General features: G+C 42.6%; 3 protein-coding genes across 14 annotated transcripts in view; 2 read left to right on the top strand and 1 right to left on the bottom strand.

The window, feature by feature from the left end:
* The first annotated feature begins 1,178 nt into the window (after positions 1-1,178).
* oaz2a (ornithine decarboxylase antizyme 2a) lies at positions 1,179-8,919 on the top strand. The gene is given in 6 exon segments (XM_034534357.1): positions 1,179-1,422; positions 5,842-5,908; positions 5,910-5,990; positions 7,149-7,321; positions 7,849-7,934; positions 8,581-8,919. Coding segments are annotated over 6 exon segments (648 nt in total). The 5' UTR covers positions 1,179-1,312; the 3' UTR covers positions 8,712-8,919.
* A 3,488-nt stretch (positions 8,920-12,407) lies between these two features.
* psma4 (proteasome 20S subunit alpha 4) lies at positions 12,408-23,390 on the bottom strand. Of its 2 annotated transcripts, none has more exons than XM_034534348.1 (9): positions 16,253-16,321; positions 15,945-15,975; positions 15,166-15,208; positions 14,835-14,997; positions 14,646-14,723; positions 14,463-14,551; positions 13,827-13,957; positions 13,114-13,237; positions 12,408-12,656 (listed from the first exon to the last, which is right to left on the bottom strand). In XM_034534348.1, the coding sequence occupies exons 2-9, from the start codon at positions 15,945-15,947 to the stop codon at positions 12,502-12,504; spliced, it is 786 nt and encodes a 261-aa protein (XP_034390239.1). In that variant the 5' UTR covers positions 15,948-15,975; positions 16,253-16,321; the 3' UTR covers positions 12,408-12,501. The 2 variants fall into 2 exon arrangements, with proteins under 2 accessions (XP_034390239.1, XP_034390240.1); XM_034534349.1 differs by lacking the exon at positions 16,253-16,321 and adding an exon at positions 23,189-23,390 and having other exon boundaries at positions 12,486-12,656.
* Positions 22,576-25,990, top strand: part of LOC117731805 (unconventional myosin-IXAa-like) — a 112,290-nt gene continuing 108,875 nt past the window's right edge. For 7 of the 11 annotated variants that reach the window (XM_034534245.1, XM_034534244.1, XM_034534240.1 and 4 more), the window contains exon 1: positions 22,577-23,223. The gene's annotated coding sequence lies outside the window, so the exon portion shown is untranslated. Of the gene's footprint in view, positions 23,224-25,990 lie in introns of all 11 variants that reach the window. The other 4 variants (XM_034534242.1, XM_034534246.1, XM_034534249.1 and 1 more) reach the window with 4 other exon arrangements.

Genomic DNA, 25,990 nt, shown 5'->3' with positions numbered 1-25,990 from the left:
AACCACATGAAATTAGCTACTGAGAGCTTAAAAACGTGTATCTGTTTCCCATAGGCCTCTATTTGAGATGTTTCATTACATTTATAGCACAATTCTTACCTAAAGAATACAATTAACATTTTAAGACATTATCCAATGAGGCATTGAGCAGTAATGGATTTGCTGAGAGAATATAATTGAAATAAGAGAGAAGGAGGGATTTGCTTGCTAAAAGACTCAAAAGTAAGATGAAATATTCTTTATTTTAGGGACTGAAGGCCAGGCTACAGTGTGCTACATGTGACATGTGTTCGGAGAATGGCCCGGCTGTACTTGTATTACACTGCAGGGTGCATGGCAAATCAATGAAATGCTTACAAAAGACATGTTTGTATGCAGAACACCTCAGACTGGACACAACTAAGGTAATCCTGCAGAGCTCAGATTTAGAGGCAATAACTGTTCAAACATGGCAAAGAAAATGATATAAATACTCTATTATCATCCATTAGTCAAGGATATATCACTGCATCCTAAATATTTCCACACTAATATTAAAGAATCTTTGCATTCAAGACAACACGTCTGTACATATTAAAGTCAAGACAACTTGGTTGTACATAATCGTACATAATCAAATAAAACACAATGTGCTTTACATAGAAATAACATATGATGATACAACAAGTGCATGTTTTTTTTATATATATTGAGGTGCAAGGTCAATGAGAGCTTTGTATACAAAAATCAATCCCAGTTTTGATGGGGAGTGAAAGCAGAAATCTTCACTTACACCAGAAGTACAAAGAAGCAAAAAATCTCAAACTTAACTTAAACTTAAAAAAAGTAAGTATTTTAAACTTAACTAGGCTACAACACTTATAATATATATATATATATATATATATATATATATATATATATATATATATATATATATATATATACTGTATAATACTACAGTAATGCAATTAAAACTACCATTACGTGTGATAAAGTCACACTACACCTAACGCGAAAAATAATCATCACACACGTGAATATTTTTTTTTATTACGTGTTTTAGGTTTACGGTTTTAACCTCGTGACGCCAGCTTGTTTACCATTCTCCTGGAGGCTCGTAAAAAAAAAAAAAACGGATCCGGATTACCCATGATGCTTTGCTGCGAGAGCTATAAAAGCTCTCTTCCGGCTGCTGCGGACCGCAGAGGAGTGTCTGAGACTCGCCTCTGCAGCGCAAAAAATAAAACAAAACACAGCCAGATACTTTAAAAAACATATTTTTTATATATAAACCCGCAACGAGGTTTTTTTTTTCCTCTTTAATTTACGGATGGTGAACTTGTCTGTCGAGTTTTTATCGAACAGCAATTGTTTTAGTTGTCAAAAAGGAGCCAAAGACCCGTGCTTCCTCGAAGCTATCATGCTGAACACCGAGGAAAGGTAGGACGCTGCTGATGTTCTTCTGGAGAGAGACGCGACAACAGACGCGTGTGTCGGTGTCAGTTGTTCTAATTAGTGCAGCTGGGGAGGTTGTTGAACATAGTTCCGCTTTCATTTTTAGGTTTACTGTCAAAGACGGCAGGAAAAACACTGACGGAGAAGCAGTGGAGGAGGAAGTGTTCATTTTACTGTAATAAAGGTCTACAAAATACTCTTATTTAAATAAGTATTATCAGCAGAGTCTTCTTAAAAGTTTTTTTTTTTTTAAAGTACTCATTATGCAGAATGGCACATTTCTGAATAATATACTATTATTGACATTTGTCATTTTACTGCTGGGTGGCTTGACTTGTATACCAGTATACTAATTTACAACTATTAGTTGACCTGTATTTTGTATACATAATAAGTAGCATAACATGTAATAAGTAGCATAACATGTAGAGTACAAGTATCTTTAATTAGTATTTAACGTTAAGCACGATGTGCATACAGGGGCACTGTAAACAAGACGTGCCATTAAAGTCAAGTACATTATTACTCATTTAGGAGGTGGATTTGGGTCTATGGTCTCCAAACTACACAACACACACGTTTTTAAAAATATTTTTAAATCCCTATTCAAATCCCAAGTATGAAACTTTTTAAGTATCATTATTTCTTCCGGGGAACCTGTTTTCTTATTTGTTCATATAGGGTTGCGACCAATACTTAATTTCCCACTATTGGTCAATCTTTTGATCGCTGTAGAAGAATGATGTGATTCATCGTTTTATCTGTAAAAATGCAGATTAAAGCCATTTACAAATATGCTAAACGGAGACGGTTGCAGATGCTTCCATTCCAGTAACTGGCAAATGATAAATAACTAATGATGCATCAACTAATAGTTTCAACACTAAAGAGATTTTATTTGGAGAAAATACACTTTTATAAGTAGAGCTGAAATGATTTAGAACCTTTTTTTTAAATGTTGTTTTGTACATTGTGCATCCTGTAGCGGAGTGACCTTGTCCTGTCTCGTTGTGGACTGGATGTTCCGGTTGCTGCGTCGTCATAAAGGTCCTATAGGGACTCGGCAGAGGCCTTGTTTTTGTCCTCTGTGGGGTTTTTTTTTTTATCATCTGACGCGGTCCATTGATGCTGTGAGCCAGAGCAGCGACTATATTAGCTCTCAGACTGTTATCGCCATGTCAGCTGAAGGCATCAACTGGCCTACATCAGCCCGGTTGCATAACCTCCCTCCCCTCTACTGGTTCACTTATCAAGAGTGTGTGAGTGTGAGAGGGGCGTGTGTGTGTGTGTGTGGGGGGGGTGCATTCAGTCAGAAACAGCTGGATTATCTAACCTGACCTATGGGGAGTGTGTTAGATGACTAAGTGCTCCTTTTTAATGGACTGGCAGACTTTATCTTGTCAGCGGTTCGGAGCGCTTGTTGACTTTTCCGTAACTAAACGAAAACATGAACTGTGCCAACCAGTTTGTTCTGGGACGTCAACCTTTATTGTGACGTGTTGAGAACTCGGTGCAGATGAGTAATGACTCTCAGACGGGCTTTAAATGTGCACTTGAACTCGAGGAGGCTCTCCACGTTTTTATTTATTTACCTCGCATAGTTTATCTTCATTTGTTTGGTGCATGAAATGTCAGATAGTAAAAAGTGCAGTTTCCCAAAAGCCCAACTTGTTTTGTCCTGCCAACATTAAAAAAAACAATTGGAGCTAAAAACAATGAATGATTGCAAATTATTATTTGGGGGGGGGGGGTTCAGCGTGAACTCGGGGAGACTTTGGTTGACTTGAAACAATAATTTGACTGATTTACTGATGGTTTCAGCTCTAATCAATTTATTACATAGTCATAAATTGACAAAGTGGGACAATTGTGAAGGGAAAGTGTCTGTCAGCGTTGTTATTTTGATTTATTTCTCTGTGTGAAGGTACTGTTTGTTCTTTTGCTTATTCTGCAATGAACTCAGACAATGGAAAAACAACTCTGTGGTTTTCTGTTCCTCTCCAGGTGTTGTTGTTGTTGTTGTTGTTGTTGTTGTTCAGCTCCCGGTTTCACCCGTGAGAAATATAAGAATGCCAGACATTTAATTCAGTGCACCACCCAATGCAAACATGCCACCGCAGAACGCCCTCTTTGCAGCCGCAGGCATCGGGCGACGAGCCGGGGAATCATGTGATCATGTGCACCAGAGTACTGCGACCTGTTTGGTGGATTTCTCTCATTGTTTGTTAATAATAAAGTATTCTGACAGTTTTGTGTCCAGGGGGGGGGGGGTCAGTGCGACGTTGTTTGGCCGGGGGATACATCCGTCATTACTCGAGGCGCGAGGGCCTTTCCTGTCTCCGCCTCGACATCTTTAACGCCGCTCCGGGGTCGGAGGACATAAACCTCCCGTTTATGTCTCCGACCTAAACCCTTTTTATTTTGTGGGCTAACAAGTTTGTTTATGCTGCAAAATGAGGGTTGAATAGTCCTTTTTCCATAACTAAGCTGGTCATTCTTCTAGTGAAGATTGTTTGGTGTGTTTTAGTCTTCTTGGAGAACCTGCCAGGGCACTTCCTGTTTTGATTGAATTGTGTGTTTCTTGGCTTTCGGTTAAATTCTGCCTTTAGCCGTCTGCCAACTCGGGCCGTTCATCCCCTCAAGCTTTGAGTCTCACCGTAGCACACAGATGATTAAATCCTCACAAAGCATATTAATGCAGCCCAGGCCTGTGAGCGTGCTCGGCCCAGACCGTCTTCGGGAAAAAAAAAAAAAAACCCAACCTAAATTCAGTTTTACAGGGCGACCTCGTGACCTATTAGGGAGGTTTAGGGCGGTGCAGCTCTGCAACTGGAGTCGCTTCATTTAGGGCTGGCAGGAGGGGTGAAGGGGAGGGGAGGGGGGGGGGCTGAAATGTCAGAAGACGAAAGTGTTGGCTTTCAAAACAAGCTGGCATTCCCATCAAGGACAGGCTCTTCTGCCTGGATGGGCGGATGGAAAAAGAGACGCGCTAATCTCTTCCTCCCTCTGCGTCCTACCTGTCGCCTTCCTCACTTATTGTAAATAAATGAGGAGAAACCCGCGGCCGTCTACGCTGTATTAAGAGGAGACTTTTAAGTTACTTGCTGGGGCCACTGCTGCAAAACCTGCTTAGAAGTTCATGCATTTATAATATCAAAGTGTCATATTGCATATGTTTTCTCTGCATGGATAAGAAGTGATGAGACTTGGGGGGGGGGGGGAGTGTTTGTGCAGTTTCTGCTGCAAAAGGATAACATAACAAGCTTTGTTTGCCATCTCTCTGTCTCTGTCTCTGTCTCTCTCTCTCTCTCTCTCTCTCTCTCTCTCTCTCTCCTCGTGCTGTGCAGAGCAGGTTGTTCGGGTTACCTGTCTGGTCTGCAGGGAAAACTGGCTGCACGGTTCCTCCCTTTCTCGTGAAAAAAAAACCGAGATGCACGCATCTGCTGTTTGACTGTGGAGTGACTCCATCACATCAATAGTCTGTCTATCTGATGCAGATGGATTGTAACAAAATCTCTCTTTTCTCGTCATAAAGAGGCCAAGAATGGCCGAAATGAGAGTTCCCCTCACGTCTGGTTTTTGAGATGCGAGACTTGTAACTCAAAACGACCAGAGATGTGTGTCTCTTCCCCCCCCCCAAAAGCCTCTCTATGCTATTTGAAGAGGTGTTTACAGATCATGCGCTTGTTTACGACGCATGCCATCCACCGCACGCACAACCCCGCCCCCGACGCGGTGATAAATCACCCGGCTTTAATTCGGCCTGTCTTGGGCTCGTCTTAAAAACAATCAACCTCGCTGGACTGAAACTTGTTTGCCGGCTTTGTCCTTTGTTTATGCATTATGACTCTAATCTTGTTATTAATTTGGGGTCACAGGATTGGAGACATATATATATCTCCGACGAGTCCCGACAAACATGACGACTGAGTGTCATGTTTAATAGGCTACTAAAAGTCAAGACTTTTTTTTTCTTTTTCTTGGAAGGACAAATCCTACAAGCCAAGACTCCTTCCTGGCATCCTGAGGGCACACGTCAGAACAATTTAGGGAGTGTACGACGTGCTGAAGAAATGGACAGGCTTTACAACAAAAAAAATGGTTCAGTGCATTACAATTTATTTTGGGAATATTGATTTTTGCAGAATTGCAGATTCTCCCCAGTTGTTATAATTGATGCACGTACAAAACATAGAGTTAATATTCTCCAGTTGGCTCTTTTTTTCCCCCACAGTTCCGTCGCTCGCCAATAATAACCGAGACTTTAACGTTTTAAAATCAGGGGGTGTGTGAGTGACACGACAAGCGGAGAGGTTGCCAGCAGGTTTTTAGTCATCAGTTCCACGTCCAGGAGAGGAGCTGCAATTCTAACCCGATTCGTCTTCCTCCTATTTTTTTTCTCAGTTCCTGGTTATCGGGATCCCGGCTGCCCAGCTCCATCCCTCAGTCCCCAGGGCCTCTGTGGTGTTCCTGATGCCCCTCACCCACAACTGAAGATCCCGAGTGGGCGAGGGACGGTCAGGGATCACTCTCTCGGCGTGCTACTACACAAGGTGACGGTGCTCGACGCCGACGCCCATAAACACGACAGCAGCTGGAACCCAAACTGCATAATTGTCACAATAACTGCTGAACTCATTCTTTAAAGAGATATGATATCATCGTCCCAGATATTTATTTTTTTTAGTTGTTGCTGTAAGCACTTACAGAAATAATGACGTTAAGTGCTCCTTCCCTCAGGCACCACTCTGACTCAACAACTTGCTAATCAGTTGTATCCTCCATTTTTTAAAATTTATTTAAGCTTTTAAAAAAATCTCCTGCTCATCATATGCACATGCAGTGGGTTTAATGCATGAATTTGATCATTTGTGGGCTCTAGTTTTACATCCCAAAGTAAAACATTAGAGGAATGTACGGCGTAAACCTCTAGTGTGTGTGTGTGTGTGTGTGTGTGTGTGTGTGTGTGTGTGTGTGTGTGTGTGTGTGTGTGTGTGTGTGTGTGTGTGTGTGTGTGTGTGTGTGTGTGTGTGTGTGTGTGTGTGTGTGTGTGTGTGTGTGTGTGTGTGTGTGTGTGTGTGTGTGTGTGTGTGTGTGTGTGTGTGTGTGTGTGTGTGTGTGTGTGTGTCAGTCAGACTGTCCCTGGGGGATTAGAGATTTAGGATCAGACGGATCCTTCACAACTGTCATGCTGACATCCTCATCCGTCCTCGGCGAGCAACAAAAAAAAACATTCAGACTTTACTGCTTTTATCAAATATGGTCACAGACTCTCACGTTCATGTACTCTTGTGTACTTATGCAACTTGGTGTGAGTTGACTGACGGGTCTCCTCCAGTATTTACACACGCTCAAGAGTTCACGACGAAGACGTCGGCTCCAAATATTTGCAATATATTAGCGAATCTAATTGTCAAAAACGCTAACTATCTACTTGTATATCGTGCACATCGTCACGGCAACATCATCGCAAAGTCTGACCAAAAAGTGTGCAGAGCAACGAGCAGCTCCGGGAATTGGTTGAAGACGGAAGTGGTTTCACCGCATGTCGGTGACGGCAGACACGACGCAAGACGCCGTGACCACTTCCTCTTTGATGGTTCTGTTTCAGAAGCGGAATGCTGTCTTCATACATAATTCTTATTGTTTTTTCTGAATTAATGAGGAAAGATGGCATTGAATTGATGAACCACGTGTTTCTTTCCCTTCAGGATGATAAGTTAACGGTGACACAGGCCTCTCCGGCGAGTGGGAACCCCTCTTTTCTTCGCTTCAGCTACCAGCTGAATGAGCGCCGCTCGGCCTTCTGGGACACGGCCCTGTCGGGAGACAGCCTCTTCCTGGAGATCCCCGCCGGGCCGCTGGCGGAGGGGAGCAAAGAAGGGTAGGAACGTGTTCAGACCCCCGAAATTTAGACTTCCTGACACGAAAGGTTATAAAATAATGTAAAAATGACATTTTATTTACAATAAAGTCTCTCAAGGGGACCGTTTTTAGGTTTTAAATGTGTCTTTTAATGGAATGTTATTTCTTAATGGGACACAATTATATAATTGAGTGCAAGATAAATGTGTTCTTTAAATAGAAATAACACTGTCAAGTCCAACGGGTCAAGTTAGTGGAAGTCTGCACACCACGTGGGTCTAAATTATACACAAGAGGCTGTTTTTATCTGTGTGTGTGTGTGCGTCTCTCAAATAAAAAAACATGCGAATGAGTTTCTGTTTTTAATTGCCTGGCCTCGTGTTCGGCCGTAATCGATGCCAGAGCAGAGTAACCTTGCCTGCTGCCAGTCGGCTGAGCAGCTGCATCGTTATGTAAAGTCGAGGCTCTTGTGTGCATCGTGGCCACTCCCTTATCTCACCCACTGTCTCTCTCCCTCGCTCTCTCTCCCCCCCTGTCCATCCTCAGGCTAACTGCTCTGCTGGGGTTTGCGGAAGAGAAGATCAAAGTTAACTTTGTGTTCCTGTGGTTCCATAAAAACAGAGAGGATCGATGTAAGAGCTCTTTTATTTGTTTGTTTATGATGCTTTAGAAATACCTTTTTAAAACTGGGTATGCCCGTCAATGATGATGACCGGATGAACCAGTTATGGGGCATCCGCAGGTCGGCACAGGTTTTTCGGTACAGCCGGTTCCGTCTTTACTGTGACGGCGAGATGCCTCGTGCACCTCGGAGCTCCCGGCTGCTCGTTCGTCAAGTTAATCGCCCCCGAAAACAACCAACAAAGCATCAGATTCAACTCCAACTGTAACTTAATTGTCTCCAAAGGGCAACGTGGTTTGCATCACAGACCGACTTGAACATGAATTATAATAAAATGCATGAAACGGAACAAAGATATACACACACACACACACACATACACGTACATCACAACCATTATCGTCACAACCAAACAAGATGGAACAAATAGATGTGTGTTTTTAATAAATGAGCTTCAGAGGTGCTTTGGAGAAAGCCAGGCTAGCTGCTTCCACTCTTTATGCTAAGCTAGGCTAACAAGGCAAAGACTAATGCAGGACATGTTAGTCCTTTTTTTTTAGTGCAAATTCCCAAATGAATTAACATCAGTGTTAAGGTGCCTCTAGTTGAGCCTCTCATATCTTTCTGTCTCCCCCCCCCCCCCCCCCCTCCTCCAGTGTCCATCATCAAGACGTTCCACTACATGGGCCTTGAGATGGTGAAGCCGGGCCACCCCATGGTACCGGCCCGGCCCGATCTGGCCTTCATGGTTTATTCTCTGGACAACAGCAGCTCAGACGAGGAGTGACTAACACCTCCTCCCCCCCCACCGCCCCCACCCCATGGAAACACGCCTTCTGACTGTTTTCTCCCCCCCAGCAATGGAAGCCTCCTCGGCTCTCGCTCTGAACGCTTTAAAGAACTCTTCGTCATCGACTGGGAGGTGTCGGCTTTTTTTCTTTCTTTTTTATAGACTTGTGATTTAAGACTGATGGGATTCTCTCTCTCCCCCCCCCCCCCCCACACACACACACACACACACTCTCACACACACTCACACACGTTCTCCCCCCCCCCCCCCCCCTCCCGAGGATGCAGTCTCTGCAGATTGGATAAACGGGGAGTGGCGTAGCTTGAACTAAGCCATCACGATGCATCTTGGGATTTGGGCTTCAATAAAATGGTGTTTTGATGTGACGGGTGCCCGCTCTGTCATATTTAACATTAAATCACACGTAAAGCGTTGCTTTTCACTTGTTCCTGAGGCATCATTCCAGCTGATTTTTTATTATCATTTTTAGCTCTCATCTGCCCAAAACACTGTAAATATCCCGTTTAGTCTGTCGAGGCAAAAACGCGGCCTGAATGTTGAGCTGTCGGCTCGCAGAGGTAACCAGAGGTTATTATTTTTTTTTACTCTTGAGTCTTATATTGAGGAATATGTCTATTTTTCACATAAATGTAATCACATGCAGATTCAGACCATGTGAGGGGAGGTGGAGCTTCAGGTGATTTACATTTATGATTTCATTTTTTTTTTTAAAGGAATCCAGTGCAGGTTTATTTTAGTAAACAAAAAAAAAACGCCAAAGAATCCATTCAGTCTAACATGCAGTCGGGTTTTGAAGTCATGCTTTTTAAAAAAAAAAAAGAATTCATCTAGCCTCTGTAAAGCAATATTATAACCAACATTACCCGCGCCGGCCGTGCTCTCCTCAGAGGAACGTTGCACTCTGTCCCATGTTGGGTTGGGGGGGTCGGGGGGGTCCTTCTGCATGTGTTCAGATCGTGCAAGTCTTCATTGCTACTGATTGAGCCCTCTGGACTATGAGCTGTTTGGAAATGTCAATATATATAAAAAACAAATTCTCAGAGGTATATTTTTATCTATGTATATTTCTCAAATGTTTACTGTGATAGTTTAGAGATTTTATTTTGTTGTCGGTGACGTAGTTATAGCAACCATTCAATGACGATGTATACTACTTTTTTTCTCTCTCTCTTTTGTCTCGGAGAGAAGGGTGGGGCAATAAAACGTGTTATCTCTAACGGCTGGTTCTTTTTCTTTCTGTTTTTGCCTCCTGAAACAAGAAGACAAGACACATTAGGACTGATGTGAGATCAGAACACATTGAAGTAGAGCAGCGGCAGTGGTTGTTGTTGTTGTTGTTTTCATGGAACAGTAGTTGTGGGAAGCTCTGATCCTGCTGACTCAGGTGCTAATCCCCCCCCCCCCCCCCCAGTCGGTTTGATCTAGAGATCTATTTTCAGGATGAACTCGGCTGTTCTATATCGGTGTCTCTAATGCAGCAGCAACCTGCTTCTTCAAACCTTTGTTGTCGCTGCCTGAAGGAGAACGTCCAAATCTGTGTTCACGTTCACCGTTTCTGGTTTTTTTTTTGTGGCCCAAATAGAAATTTGTGGAACAGAATGTGTGTCGAAATATAACATTTGCAAATCCTTTCATTGTTACATCATAAAAAAAACAAAAACAAAATGTGTTTGAAATAAAACACTTTTTGGGTTTCGCCCGTGTTTCCGTCTTCCAGCTTTTAACCCGTTCACAGTGTGTTTTCCCTTCATGAAAGTTAAATTGTAACATTGAACTCAACTCCAACCTCTCGTGTCACTCGTGGTTGTCAGTCCACAAATGAGACCTGGTGACGCCCGGCTGTTTGGGGCCTTCTCTCACCGTCACACCGGTGCATTGAACCATTCAAGCTGTGTCACTAATCCCTGAGAGGCAGATAGTCCCCCGCTGGCCTTAATCTCACCATGACTTTCACATCCACCGCCCTCAAATGGAGGCCGATCAGCACACGGGCGCTTCTCAGAAAGCACCCTCGTACGTCCTTGCGTCTCAGTTTCCAGCAGAGTTAAAACCATCTAATCCGCTCTGAAGAGCCTCGGAAACCTGCCGGTTAACAATCAACAAGGACAATGACCCCGAGGGCGACTAACGTCCTCCTCGTGTTGGGCCGTGCGTATCGGTCCTCTCCTTGCAGGCTTGTTGTGGCCCACGTGTCCTTTTCATTTTTCTAACAACGGATCTGATGGCGCTCATTTGGATCATGGGACACTTAGAGGTCACACAGGTGAATTTGTGTGACGTCTCAAGGTCATTGGCAGCACCAGAGGTTGTTTAGGGCCTTCCTAACTAAGGGGGAGGGGCTGAATGGTATGTAAAGCTAAAAGATGAAACTGTGTGATGTGTTGTCCGATTAGGAAATAGTTCCATTTTGATTGATTTTGTAAATATGGATTATGAACAAAGACTCAGTTGGCTGATTGCATGTGAATTCCTACAAATTGGCCATTTATTTGGAGATTTTAAGAGACGGAAAAAAAAAAAGCTCCCTACCAAGATTAAACTGTTGATATTAAAGTTAGTTTCTTTTCCACAAGACCATAAAATAACATAGCGGTGTCAAATCTTTGGAATGACACAGAAATAAAAAAATAAAAATAATATGCACACACACCACTATTTTGTGTAGATACATTACATAAAATCCAGTTTTAATGCAACAAAATAGGAGAAAAAAAACACCAAGCGGGTGAGAACTTTTGCAAGACATCGTATTTCAGTTTCTTTTGAACTAAATTATCAAAAGAATTATTCTAAATAATAAATATTGGTCGTTGAGCGAAGAATGATGAAGAAAAATGTATTTTGCGTAAGGCTGCTCTTCAAAACGTGCACCGACATTAAAACCAAAGTCTCTCTTATTAAACCACTCGGCCAAACCCAGAAAAAAGAAGAAAAAAAAAGAGACGATTAAAAGTTAAAAGAAACTTCCCCGTCTTCACTGGAAAAACCTTAAACAAAGAAGAACACATTTATCGTTGCGTAATCGCGGCCTGCATTTCACAACGGATTAAAAAAATTTTTTTTAAAGTATGCATTACACAATTCACCCAGAACACATGAAGACCTCACCTGTCCTCAAACATTTAGCTCTAATCCTGTAGAGATCCACAACGTCTCATGAGGAATTTTTTTTAAAGCTGTGAACTAAATGATAGAACATACGTTAGGATATTACAATCGGCGTCTCGCGGGTTGAAACGCGCCATCCGCTGTATAAATGTATTTATGTATTATATTTATAGCCTTCCTCAGGGTTTTTATTATGGATCTGCATGTATTCAGGAGTTTGTTCACACTGATGGAAACAGAAACTAAGTAGTTGATGTTTTAAAACCAACGTTATCGTCCAGTTCAGTGACATCACTGCGTGATTGAAAAAAGGTGATACTTGTTTTTGACTGAAATATAAGACTTTTAAATATTTTTTTTTCCCAACATGGCTTTTTTTCTTTCGATATACTACGCTGACGTTTCCCGACTTATTTTGAAGTACTGTAACTTTTTTACTAACTTTATTTTGTATTTTTTTTTCTTCATAAAATATGACTTTTTAATGACCTAGAACCTTTACTATACCATTTTGAGTTAATTTGAAACCGATAGTAATTAAATAAGAAAAAAAACAAAAAAATCCATAATTCATCATCTGGATTTATTTTAAGAAACAACACAAATGCAAACAAGGGGGGAGGGGGGGAGGGGGGGGGGGGGGGGGGTGGCAGCGCGACTACTTGTCCTTCTCCTTCTGGTCCTTCTCCTTCTTCTCCTTCTCGGCTTTGGCCTCCTCGGCTTCGTGCTTCTTGATCAGCTCCTCGACTTCCTTCTGCTTCAGCACTTTGATGCAGGTTTTGCCGTTCTCGCGTGTCAGAGTGGCGATCTCCACTGAAACAACAAACGACGCGATGTGTTGGTATGTACACACACACACACACACACACACACACATCATTCTGGTTTCCGGGAACAAGGAGAACAGTCACACGGCAAAGCTTTATTCCTTACAGCCCGGTGGCGGAGAGGATTACTCTCTATTCGTGCTTTTAGCTTCTTAGAAGCTCTTCTTCACAAAATGGATGTTTTGTATGAAGGGTTTGATAATAAAGTCGTGTTTTGTGCACAGCCAAAGGGCAGAAAGAGACAAAGGTCCCTCTGAGAAGTGTTTCTGTCCACCTGAGTCTGTAAAATATCTATGAGGCGCTTCTTAAACATCACAATCAAAGTGTAAACATATGAATGTTGATTGTTATAAACTGTTTGTGCATCCCTCTTGAAAAAGGACATATTTCCCCTGAACACATCCATGTTATTTGTACATCTTTCCAACGACTCAGATCTTCACCTTTCTCTGCAGACAGCTTGCTGACGTCCATGGTTTTATTGAGGACTTTCACGGCGAGAGCCAGGGCGGTGGAAAGTTTCATCTCCCCCTCCTTGAAGTCCTGCTTCAGCATGGAGACGGCCGCCTGTGGGGGGGGGGGGGGGGGGGTCAAAAATAAATAAAATCAGTCTTAACAAAAAAACACACCGTACTCGTCGTTTATGCTGCACATTGTTGTCGTCGTCTGTTTTCAGTTGTGAAGATAGCATTTAATATCTCTCTCTCAAAAACTCACTCGCCGTTGGGGGGGAATATTTCCTTCTCCCTCTTTTGTCTTTCCACCATTTGCTCCTCGGTTTAAGAAACCGACGAACAAACTAAACAGGCGTGCACTCAGGGTACCGAAAAAAGGCGCCTTTGGACAGAAGTGTTCTGCTCCGAGGCGGCAACGTTACCCACAATGCTTTGTGGGGCGCCCTGTGAAAAGCCGCTGAGATCAGCAAAGCTATCATGAATTGCACAATTAGCCCTAATAGCGTGTTTATTGTTGACGCAACAGCGCCCTCCAGTGTCACTGGGTGGAATGACAGTTATATATATTCCCTCGGTTTCCGTCTGTACACATCCTACATGGCATTTAAACACAAATGTTCAGATTCCACACACACACACACACACACACATTTTTTCCCCTTACGACTACACTCTACTTCAAGTGAGTCTTGGTCACTTACAGCACTGTTGTTTCCGATGCACGTGGCCTTCCAGCCGCCGTAGTTTCCACTGGGGTCACTCTGGTAGAGCTGGAAGCCGTAGTGCTTGTCCCAGCCCATGTAGAGCAGCGAGACTCCGAAGGGACGCTTTCCTGTGAACACACACACACACACACACACACACTTTAAAAAAAAAAATCTTTTGAGACGTGATGTTCATTAGTTTCCCAACTTTGTATTTTAACAACAATACTTTCATAACAAAATAAGTCAGAGGACCAGTTTACATTTCAGTTATTTCTAGTTGTAGAATCCCTTGAGTTTGAATAGTCGTTTGGATGCAAAGAGTAAAATAGGAAGAGAAACATTTCCTCAAATAATCTAAATCACAATAACTAGACATAGTAACAACTATTCAACACTTTGGGGAAAAGGCGGCGGCTAAGCATTCAAAAAGTGGAAGATGCTTTTCTCAACCTGGCTCTTATTCTAACAATCTGGACAAAGTACATTTTACTGTCATCACTTCTACGGCCAAATATTCAAACTGAAAAAAATAAAAATAAAAAAGGTATAGAATTGATAAAGAAAACACCCGTCTCCTGCGATGAGACACAACTTAGTGCGGCGGTGTTTTTTTTCTTCTTCTTCTCGTACCTCCAAACTGCGTGTAGGCCTGTTTGATGTCGCACAGCGCCGTGACCAGCTGCTCGCACGGGATCGGCTCCTGGTACTGCAGCAGGTACCTGCGACGGCAAAACGCCACGTCATCGACATCCGCATTTATTATTTTCGGGGCCACGAGAAGCGGCGGAACTTAAAAGAGGGCCGGGAGCTCACCTCTGTGCGATGAGCCTCAGCTCATTGGTCAGTACGTTGGCGTCTGACGTGATACCCGCCACACTGCACGCCATGTCTCTGCAAGGACACGGGAAGACGTAGGAGCATTGCAAAGACATTGATTTTATTACTATTATTATACTATTTTAAAAACAACACGGGAGGACCGAAAGCGTGACGTAAACTCACTCGTTCAGCTTGTAGATTTTCTCAGAGAAAAACACCTCGTCCAGCAGCTTGTGAATGTTCCTCCGCTCGGCGGCCAGCAGCACGCCGTCACTGGCCAGGATGCCCAGGCAGCTGCCGGCGTGGCCGATGGCTTCCATGGCGTACTCGACCTGATACAGGCGCCCTGCGGACGGACGAGGACGCAAGAGCGGAGAGCACTGAGAGGCGCCAAGTCAAAATAAAAAAAACGAGGCGCTTTCCATTCTCTCGTATGTGTGTGTGTGTGTGTGTGTGTGTGTGTGTGTGTGTGTGTGTGTGTGTGTGTGTGTGTGTGTGGTCGAGGAGTTCTTACCCTCCGGTGAGAAGATGGTGGTTCTTGAATCGTATCGACGGGACTGAAAAGAGGAAAAACGCATGAATGCCATTTGGAACTCTTTAAGTTTACTTTCCACATACAAGTCGTTAAGATTATTTGGTTGGAATGAATAGCAAAACGTTCTCTTCTAAATCTTACATGCGGACAATTCTGTTGGGTTCGCTCACGGTGACTCTTTATGCATCTGGAGATGTTTTTTGTTGCTATAGATTATGCAAGTGGGGCAGAATATCACTAAATCTGCGGCTCCTTGGAAACAGAAGCGTTGAATGTCTTTCTTTATGCATCTGGAGATGGTTTTTTGTTCTTTCTCTTGGAGCTATAATAATAATAATAATAATAATAATAATAAATAACAGAAGCCTTGAATGTCTTTCAGTAGCGGGAAGAATCAGAATGGACATCGGGCAACTCTGTGACCTCCATCCCAAAACATACCACCATCAGTTGATTTGCTTTGTTTCAACGAAACAATTCAGATTCAGAGAATTTGTGACAAGGTGTATTGTTGTTGTTGTTGTTGTTCTGGGGGGCTCATGGGGGGCTCATGGTGGCCTAAATCCTTACTGGCACTTTATTTTGTTTGTTTGTTTCCTTCTGTACGTAAAGGTCATTCGAGGAGCCGACACATCTTCTGTTAACAGCATCAACAACTCCTCATCATCATCATAAGGACTCCTGCCACTAGCTAGAGAAGGAAGCTAAGCTGCTCCTCGCTAACACACAAACATCACACAGAACTACCGTGAACTCACCATGTTTGCAGATTCCTGTTGACCTCTTCCACTGTGGACAAACAAAAAGGCAACGTTACTGAAGCCTGTTAACCAGCTAGCTTACGGCATGTTTACAGATTCATATTTTTTTTTTTGCTTGGTCATCTGGTTGCGAAAGTGAAAAGGAGACCAAAACGTCTCTAACGTTCGACTTCCGGTTAATGCGCGCGAGGCTTTCGATGAAATGTTTTTCACACCGACCGCGATGGAAGACGTCGGTGTAATTTCAGGCGGTGTTACGATATTCAATTTGTTAAAAAATAAAAAATAAAAATATAACCGCTTACCGCTTAAAGAGCTTTCTGTGGGGCGCGTTTTGATGACATCACCGGAAGACGTTGTGTCGACGTCATATGGGCGCGCCACATTTATTTATTTATTTATTTATTTATTGAATAACTTGCCAGGGGGCCAACTGCAGGAGGTGAGACACACGTTTATTTATATGTACATAGAGAAAAATAAATAGTTGTGGCACAATTTTAAATTACTTTCCAGGCAACACATGCCTTTACAGTTTAAAATATGTGTTAAAAACAATGTTATTTTAATTTTAATTATTATTATTATTATTATTTGGTGTCTATTAACAGTGGAGGAAAATAGAGGTGCTATGTTTCAAAGTTTTTCTATCATTTTGTGACTTCTCTCCATCCAAATGTTCTCATTCGCCAACAAGCAATGCCGACAGCATACAATGAAAATATGTAGCGATGAATTATCCTGTTAAAAAAAATAACTCAAACCTTTATGTTCCCTGTCAATCATGAAGTATTTGCACGTTTTAAATGAAAACCTTATACATTCTGTATCCCCAGTAAGGTTTAGAAATACATTTTAAAATCCGAACATTAATCTCACTAATGTTTTCATTTCACTCTTTCTTTCAGTCATGTACTTATCTCTTTTACTATTTTGATTTTACAACAAAAATACTGGCGAGATTTTATGTTGTTTGTGAAATATGTCATTCTATATTTTTATTATACAAACTCCCACTTATTTATTTTTTTTTACTACAAATGATGTATAGTAGAATAGTTATTTTTTGGACGTTTACTATTTTCATATTTAAGTCAATACATTCTTGCTAAACTAAATGGGATGTCAGCATAAGTCATAACTCAAGTCATTGTGGTTCCAATAAATGTAAGTTCTCATTTTGATGACTTCCTTCAGTTTTCATATTACAAAATAGCAAAAAAAAATAAGATTTCTCCTTTTCTGTGGCCTCTCAGATGGAAGTTCAAATCCAACACTTTTTTTTAGGAATCCCAGCAAACTAGTCTGTCTTTACACAATTAATATCCATATGCATATTAAAACAGCTTTTTGCTTGCTCTTGTCATTCCTCCTGTTCACACTGGTCAGGTTCCTTTGTAATGGTCAATGTATATGACTGGGGACGAAATCTACAGTCCTCACTTTCTACAAAAAATCATTACAATGATTACTTGAATTTATATGGTGAATAATAACAGTCTGAATTAGACAACGTTTCAGTCTTTTGAGTACTTATAGTAGTAATTCCCTCTTCATGCTACTTCCCGTTCACTTCCTCTTCGTGGCTCAACAAAACAAAAAAAAGGAAGTTGTACTTATAAAAACACCCAATCTGAATCTGGGTAAGTGTATTGTTTTCATTATTGTCTGTGAATTCGTTTTTTTTTTGCATCTATCTATAATGTTCATATGTTAAAATGAATTCAAATTTAAATGATTACCAAAGAAAAGGACACATTCATTGGAAATGTGTTAGGAACTGAAAGGAGGACTGGTTATAGCGAGTTTAATGTTCAAATGGACACGTGAGTATTGTTTTAAGACAGGTTCACAATTTCTCAAGTCTGTCTTATAGGAACATCAAATGGCATTAATTACACATGTGAGGCCTATCACAAACTCCCTTTAATTAACCTCACAAAAATAACAACAATCATAAATTAGGTTTAATTTTGTTCGTGCCTTTCATGCAATGCCACCTCGCTGTATATATGAAAAACAAAACAAAACAAAACTCTATGTTAGTGAAAAGGCCGGAGATTCTGTGATCCAGGTGAGATGTAACGTAAATATAAAGGCCAAAGCTGGTAAAACATTTTTAACTTCATTTCAATTGAATTAAAAAAGAACTTGGAACCAGTGATTTATTTCTACTGTTATATATTTAGGTAAAGAAAGAACTGAGTCCCTTTGGTTGAGTGGGAGAGCGGGCTGCGTATTTGTGTAATTCATAATCTCACCACTAGAGGTCCCCCTCGGCTTGAATGTGTGGTAAAGACATTAGGGTCCCGTCTCCTTTCAAAGTAAACCGACCAGGATTTAATGCGCTCTTTCTGGAAATTACTTTATAAAAGTGACCAGTGAAGACTCATCTTCAGTTTAAAAGCCCTCAAAGCCGCGGAATCAGGAGTTCGTCTGTAGGCGTGCGGCGCTGTAGCCGACCCTTGACCTCTGACCTCTCTGGTCAGGTGGTGGTGTGTGTGTGCACGTGTGGTCCCTTTTCAATTAGTTTCTATTCATGGCAGCTTATTCAGCTAATTTTCCTTCCACAGGCATCATGACTCTAACAAGTGACACATAAACAGTCATAAACCTTTTTTTTCCTCCATTCTGAATACTCATTTCCTCAAAATAGACATTTTAACCTCTTTCATTTCCCGACACATGGTAAACTCCACCTCCAAGGTCATGTGAGGCATCCAGTGCAAATACAAAATAGATCGACAGTCCATACTTTTCCATTAAATACTTTATATTTGATAAGAATCAGCCAATGACGGATACGTCTTACAGAACCATTGTTTCTCGTTGGAGCCCTTTCCCCCTCAGTTATACATCCGAGTGTTGCCGCCAAAAAATAATCCCCTCCTCACATGGTTTTCTCTTCCGAGGATCAGGCGCAGTGAAGTGGAGGTTTGCAGCTGCAGCGCCTCAACAAACAGCCCCGTAACGCCGCTCTGTTTACTCAGTGATGAGGAGGAGGAGGAGGAGGAGGAGTTTTTTGGGGGTTTCTTCGATTTGTTCTGTCGGCCTCGCTGTGGAGCGAGCTGGCTCACTGGTCCTCCTGGATCCGCCTGAAGATGCAGTGTTTATAACTCCTTTCTTTCCCCCCCATATTTATCTTTTAAAGGCCCCCCCCCCCCGACGCAGCTCCCACATTGTTCTCACCACAGACTGTGATTTCCACATTTCAGTGACTTAATCTCTCACATTGTTTTGACACACGAGGCCGAGTGATGAACTATCCCGTCTCTCGTTCTTTCGGTATCACTATTAATCACCATTTATCTGCCAGGGGGTTTGGAGGCCAGCTTCAAGTGGGATTCTTATTGGCCACCCTCGTGGTGGTGGCAAAAGGTGCTCCGCAGCCAGGTGAAATACAGGAGGCCGGGGGGGTGGGGTGTACACACGTACACTCAGTCATACTGTCAAACACTGGAACGTTTCACGGGAATAAAACTTGAACCCCCCCCCCCCCCTGAAAAAGATGTGCTTTAATTCCTTTCTTTTACATTGCAGACCATTTAAAATGTTCAAACGCAGGTGTCGCTGATAATGTCGTTCATCGCCGCATTGCATTCGTCGCCCGAAGTTATCGATAACCTTTTAGAGACAAAATGTAGTAAGAAGCTGTCAGTCGACTAAAAAAATATAACGTAAATGTAGGAGTTGTTACATTATTGTCAAAAGCTATACGCAGCTCTAAATGTTTCTCCTTAAAACTGTTATTATTGTAACAGATCATTGTTGATAAAACCAATTCAATCTTAATTGATTTCACTCTTTTTAAAAAAAAAAAAATTCTATAATTCACCAGCTTCTTCTATTTGTATTTTATTCATTTTTCTTTTATTTGAGGCACCAAAGATTCTCTTCCGTCTATCAGCAGGTCGTACGGTCTTCCACTCGGTGGGGTTGAATCTGAGAAATCATCCGTCCTCTACGTGCGTTTTATTTCCCCACATTAATGTGTCCGGAGGATCTGTTTTTTTGTGTGGTTATTCTTTGTCTTTCAATGCGTCACAATGTCTCATCACGAGGGGGCGTATTTGGGAAAACCGCGACGCAAAACAAAACTGATTGCGAATTTTGGAAATGGTGTAATCGTGTGAACCGAGACAGGTGTCACAACAACCGTGCGTCATCTCAGGTGCGGCGTAAGAATCTGGGAATTTTTCCGATGATAATAATATTGTTGTTTATGTCGTTTTTCATTGGGGACAAAAGCAGCGTGACAGCAGCTGTGGGGTCAACACCAAAAGAAAGGTCACTAAAAGATTTGTATTATTTGGATGTTATTAAGTTAGCTAATCGGTTATATTGTCCGCAGAATTACATTTTTGAATAGCCGCCTACACGCTCGACTAAACTCTGACTCAAATATGTCTCTATTTCCACTATAATTAGTGCCGGCTTACATTGTTATTCCTTGGAAATGATTACTCATTGTTAAATAAAGAGTGTCAATCCCCTGCAAGCAGAGTTATTGTCCAAATTAATTAAATGTTTAAATGCCAAATACTGAATCTTTTTATTCATTTGTGTTGCCGGCCCGAGAAGGAATCTTATTTGAAATCGCTCGACGTGTAGATTATAAAGGTTTTTAAAATAACAAAAGTAATGTTTTTTTTGTTTTTTAATAGATGAAACGATTCCACCTTCATGCCAGCAGCAGGTTAGCTTAGCTTAGCTTAGCATGATCACTGGAAACATGTTGAAAGTGACACATTGTGTTTTTTACACGTTTAATGAGATATATTGTAATAGTTTATATATATATATATATATATATATATATATATATATATATATTAGTATTAGCTTTAGTTTAGAGGGACTGGGAGGCAGATTGTGTAACCCTTGAATTGAAGCAAGGCTCGTATTTACTGAATCTTCTTTTCCAACTAGAAAGCAAACAAGCATATTTCCCAAAAGTCAAACTTTTGCTTTGTTTCCGCAGTATCTTTAATTAATCAACATGAGACTTAATTTACACACAAATCTGGCAATTTTTTCACGCCGGCCTGAACGTGCACGCCGAGGGCCCCCGAAAAGGGCCTCAAAATGTGTCATCGGGCTGTAAAAACCCGCCACCGGGAGTGTGCGTCACTCCCCTCGCACACACTTGAGGGTAAAGAGTGTCAATCCCCGGCCGGCGGAGGTATTGTCTGTATCCCCACGTGGCGGTTCATCCGAAGACCTGCTGCTAAATCTCCTCTGATTAGATTCACCAAACACGCTCCGTGTGTTACTTCAACGCATCTCCAAAGGAGACCCTCCCCACGGCGATAACAAAAATGAAACCACACTGACCTTTCAACTGACAGATCCAGTGCGACAAGGAGGAAAGAACCGGTTACTCATTCACTTTATTGCGTCGACAACGGCCTCGAGCACTCCCTTCTCCAGTATCGCACCGGTTGGATGTTTTTTAACCTGATAGTGTTAAAGGGACTACTCACAAATATTACAATTCATCATGAGTGGGAGTTGGAATGTGTGCACCGACTGCCGTGGAAATCCATCCAATAGTCGCGGAGACAAAACATTTAAATATAGGTCATTAATATCCATCGTGCGGGAACCGTGAACGTCTGAACCAATGCTGTGTGCCAATCCACGAAGCAGTCGTGAAGCTATTTTAAATGGACAACTAAAGGAACTTTGACCATGAATACTGCCGCAAAAATCATCAAAAAATTTGAACTTCACGAGGGACGCTAAAAAGAAAAAGTCAGGGGATCACAAAAAGGAAAAAAAGGCCTCATCCTCTGGGGAGCATGAATACAAAAAAATGTAATGTCCATTAGAGCCACGCTGCTTTTTTTGTGTGGTTAAAACAACATCTTCGGGATTAAAATGTAAGATTAAGATTACGTTTGCACAGAGCTACGTCTCTTGGTAGCAGAGCCTTTTTTTATTAGCATTAAAGCATTCACAGTCTAGTTTTTACATGCACATGTTACTCCTCCCATAGAACGTCTCCCAGTCACATGTAAACAAAAACACACATCTTTTAATTTATAGTGCAGACGCTATGAATTGCGCACCGAATAGCAGACGAAAGACAAAGACATGCATGTTTAGGCTGATGAAGGACTCGCGTCGTCACCGCCGAGGCGTTTTCCAAATATCCGGCTCAGAGAAAATCAGATAACTGAAATATTGCATTTGTTCCCAGAGAGAGTAGTATACTGTAGAAAATATGAATAAATAAATAGATTAATAGGAAACATGTTTATGTTTTAAAAAAAAAACCTTTTAAGCCCCAATTTTTCTGATTGGATTACTGTTCATTTCCTCCTAAAAACAAGTAGTAATCGTGCGTGTAGTATTTCTATTTATGTAATCAATTCTAGAGGGAACGCGGAGCAGAATGGCACATTTCTGAGATGTTTCCACTGGTATAGAAAACAGTGAGTCATTTCAAATAAAAGGAACATTAAGAGGGATTTTACAGTCTGGTGTGTGTGTGTGTGTGTGTGTGTGTGTGTGTGCGCGCGTTGGGGAGGGGGGGGGGGTGTCCTCAGTCTTAGCCACACCCCACATGTCATGTCAGTCATGTGCTGAGTGACTCAAATCCTACATGATCTCTCTGTTTGAACCTAAATGAAAGAAGAAGAAGAAGACGAAAAGAAGAAGAAGAAGACAATAAAACATTTAATTTAATTAATTTAATTGTCAATTCCCTTGAAAACAATTACTGTTATTTCTCACAGAGGAGGGTCCTCGACAAAATCCCACCCGCCCACAAACAAACTGTGATATAGCTCCCACCCCTACGGCCCTGACGTGGACGCGCAGTGCGAGTGCACGCGCGCGGTACGACAGGCAGGCGATTGTGGAAGAGAAGAGAGAAAAAAAGGAGAGAGGGAAAAAGAGAGAGAGAGAGGAGGACGACGTGACGGGAGCACCCAAAACAGAAGCTCTCAGGAGTACGACCCACACACACGCGCACACACACACACACACACACACACACACACATACATACACACACACACGCACACACACACAGATACGCGAAGGAGAAGAAACAACTGGCTCATATCCACAGCAGGTCTGGAGGCTCGTGGTGCGGACTGTTACGCACGGCGGCGTTTTTCCCTGCGGTAAAAAAAAAAGAGAAGAGAATCCGCTTTTTCGGACCGGAGGCGCGCGCGCGGCTCGCGGCTCTTCCTCGTCAGAAAAAGAGGGGTTCGGTAGCGGCGGAGACTCACGGAGCAGAGGACTGACGGCACCGCGCGAGGAGGAGGTGAGCCCCCTTCTTCTTCTTCTCCTTTTTCTTCTTCTTCTTCTCCTTCTTCTTCTTCTTCTTCTTCTCCTCCTCTTCCTCCCTTTCAAGTCCTCGCGGTGTTTGCGTGTCGCTGTCAGTCAAACGGAACCAGCGGAGCTCGTGGGGCGGAATGTCAAACCCTCCGCTCGCTGTCCGTCAATCTAACCCCCCCCTCCCCCCCCCCCCTCCCCCCCCCTCCATTACAATGTGCCATCGGTCCACGTAGCGTGCGTGCTTGTGAACGTGGTCCAGATACCCTCCAGCAGCAGCCCGCGTGCACGCACCCGGGGCGCCATCCTCGGTGAAATGTCACACTTTTCTCACACAATGCGTTAAACTGTGCCGTTACATATGTGACACCCTCCCCCCCCCCCCCCCCCCCCCCCCCCTTGGACGCCACATCTGGGCTGCAGTTTTTTTTTTTTTTTTTTGTCTTGCGCCCGCGTGCACGTGTGACACTGCGCGTGCGGCACACACCACGGACTGTGACGCACTGGCACGAATGGACGATGACACCGTTCAGGGCTCGATTCATCCGGAGATGCTCCGGTCGTGCTGTCGCAGAGGAAGGTTTAGAGGGAGGGGGGGAGAAAAAGGCTGCAAAGCTTTGTGTGTGTGTGTGTGCGTGTGCGTGTGTGTGTGCGTGTGTGTCACATTATTACGCGGTGTTGAGAGCTGTGACGGTTGTGGCATTCTTCGTCATGTGAGGCGTTTACTGCCGTTTACACCGCTACTTCCTGTCTGAGGCTTTCTCTCTCTCTCTCTCTCTATATATATATATATATATATATATATATATATATATATATATATATATATATATATATATATATATATATTTATTTATTTATTTATTTAATATCTGCTGTACACTTGTACTACAACCCTGTGTTGCTAGATGGAGAGTTATGTTGTCGTTGTTGTTGTTGTTGTTGTTGTTGTGGTCTCACACGTCCTGTCCAACTTTACATAGTCAAGGTTAGAGATGAATTGATTAGTCGAGTGTTCGATTCGTCGATCGATGGACAGAAAATTCGCCCCCGACCTCAAGTGACAGACATCGAACTGGTTTCAGCTCCTCCAGTGAGAATATTTGCTGGTTTTCTTCGTCATATATGATATTAAACTGAATGTGTTTTTGGACTGTTGGTCGTACAAGGAAAAAAAATAAAAGGCAATTTGAAGATGTCAACGTTGGCATTCCTATTAAAACCAACCGATGAATGTATTATTCTAGAAGGTAATCAACCGATGAACCCACAGTGACGATAGTTGTTGCAGCTCTTGGATGAAGAGGTGGCTAATTTAAGTGTCTGAACACACGAAGCCTTTACACCTCAGCTTTAAAGCAGGAAACCACTGCGTTCCCAAATTGCTTCACGTAATTAAGTGTTTTGATATCGTAAAATGGATTATATGGATTTACCTAATTCAGAGTCGAGAGACTCCGCAAAGTTGACGTGTTAAAACAGACCCTGGATCAGCAGTGACCCCCCCCCCCCCCACCCCACCCCCACCCCGAGGTCTCTGTCCAAAAAAGCCCCCCCAGAAAAAGAGAGAGAACGGGGTCCTGACCTTCCTGTAGATGATGTGCAGTCTGAGGGGGAATTCCCTTAATGCAACGTCAACTTTGCTGACATTAACATTTCATCCGGGTTGTTATGTAATTGGCAAAGCTCTCGAGAGCAGGACCTGAAAACATCGCTCTGACAGCTCCAGCTGCCCGGGCCGAGCAGCTGAAAAAAAATTTGCAGCTGCTCTAAAACTCTAAAAACCTCTAAAAAAAAATGCTTTAATTTTTTTTTTAACGGGTGCTGGATGAAGACGTCACGGCGGAAGAAGAAGAAGAGCACCCGCGGGATCCTAGCCGGTCCAGAACAACAGCAATCGCACAAAAGGGACCAGAGGTGTTATGAATTGACATGTCACTCCATTTTAATAATTCATATAAGAATGAAAGCCTCTTTCTGGAGCTGTTTGAGGACCGATATATACTTCTAGAGTTGGCATTTTCTTTAGGGGTTTGAGAAAAATGTCTCCGCTGCTGTTGCCACTGGATCCCGGCGTCCTTGCTCGATCCGATCGCGCTCGAAACCTGCTGCCGCAACAGCGCTCAAGGCTCCGTGTAAGACAATACCGGGATGAGGTCAATGCCTCGCATACCATGTCAGCGTGGCTATATGCATCTGTAACCAGGTGTATTCATAGAGCCTTCCACAGAGGTGTGTGTGTGTGTGTGTGTGTGTGTGTGTGTGTTGGGCATCTTAAATAGTATCTGCCTTTTGTCCTGTCACAGGCGAGAGGACTTGAGAAGATACTACATGGAAGTAGTCGGGTTTCCATTGTCATCACTGGCGTTGGCATTATTGTTTGAGAGCATCCAAGTGATGTTTTTTTTTAACGTGAATCGACTCCTTCAAACCTTTCGTTGGAGCTGCAGTGAGACGGTTTTTATTCTTTATCCATTTAAAGGAAAGCCTTTTTGTCACCTTGTACACGGTCGTGTGCACAAAGTGACCGGAGAGTAAATGAGTGTTATCATTTACTCTCCAGGTGTACCAGTTTTCCTCATTCGTCCACTTGGCACTGCATTCTGATTTCCCAGAATGCTTTTCAACACTTCCCAGAGAACCTGAGCAGAGATCCGGTTGCATTGCGCTGCATGTTTGATGTGTAGTTTGTGTGTGTGTGTGTGTGTGTGTGTGATTGTAGAGTGAGAAGGAAGAAGTCCCACAGCCCACATTAA

The sequence above is a fragment of the Cyclopterus lumpus genome, chromosome 6 (assembly GCF_009769545.1).
Source record: "Cyclopterus lumpus isolate fCycLum1 chromosome 6, fCycLum1.pri, whole genome shotgun sequence".
Classification (NCBI taxonomy): domain Eukaryota; kingdom Metazoa; phylum Chordata; class Actinopteri; order Perciformes; family Cyclopteridae; genus Cyclopterus; species Cyclopterus lumpus.
This window is presented reverse-complemented; position numbering and strand designations above follow the sequence as displayed.

Bases quoted from the DNA above. Each gene is read 5' to 3' on its own strand.
- psma4 (XM_034534349.1), bottom strand. The intron at 14,552-14,645 runs GTGAGCTCCCGG...TTGCCGTCGCAG, and splicing joins CTGAGGCTCATCGCACAGAG to GTACCTGCTGCAGTACCAGG. The intron at 13,958-14,462 runs GTACGAGAAGAA...GTGTGTTCACAG, and splicing joins GGCCTACACGCAGTTTGGAG to GAAAGCGTCCCTTCGGAGTC.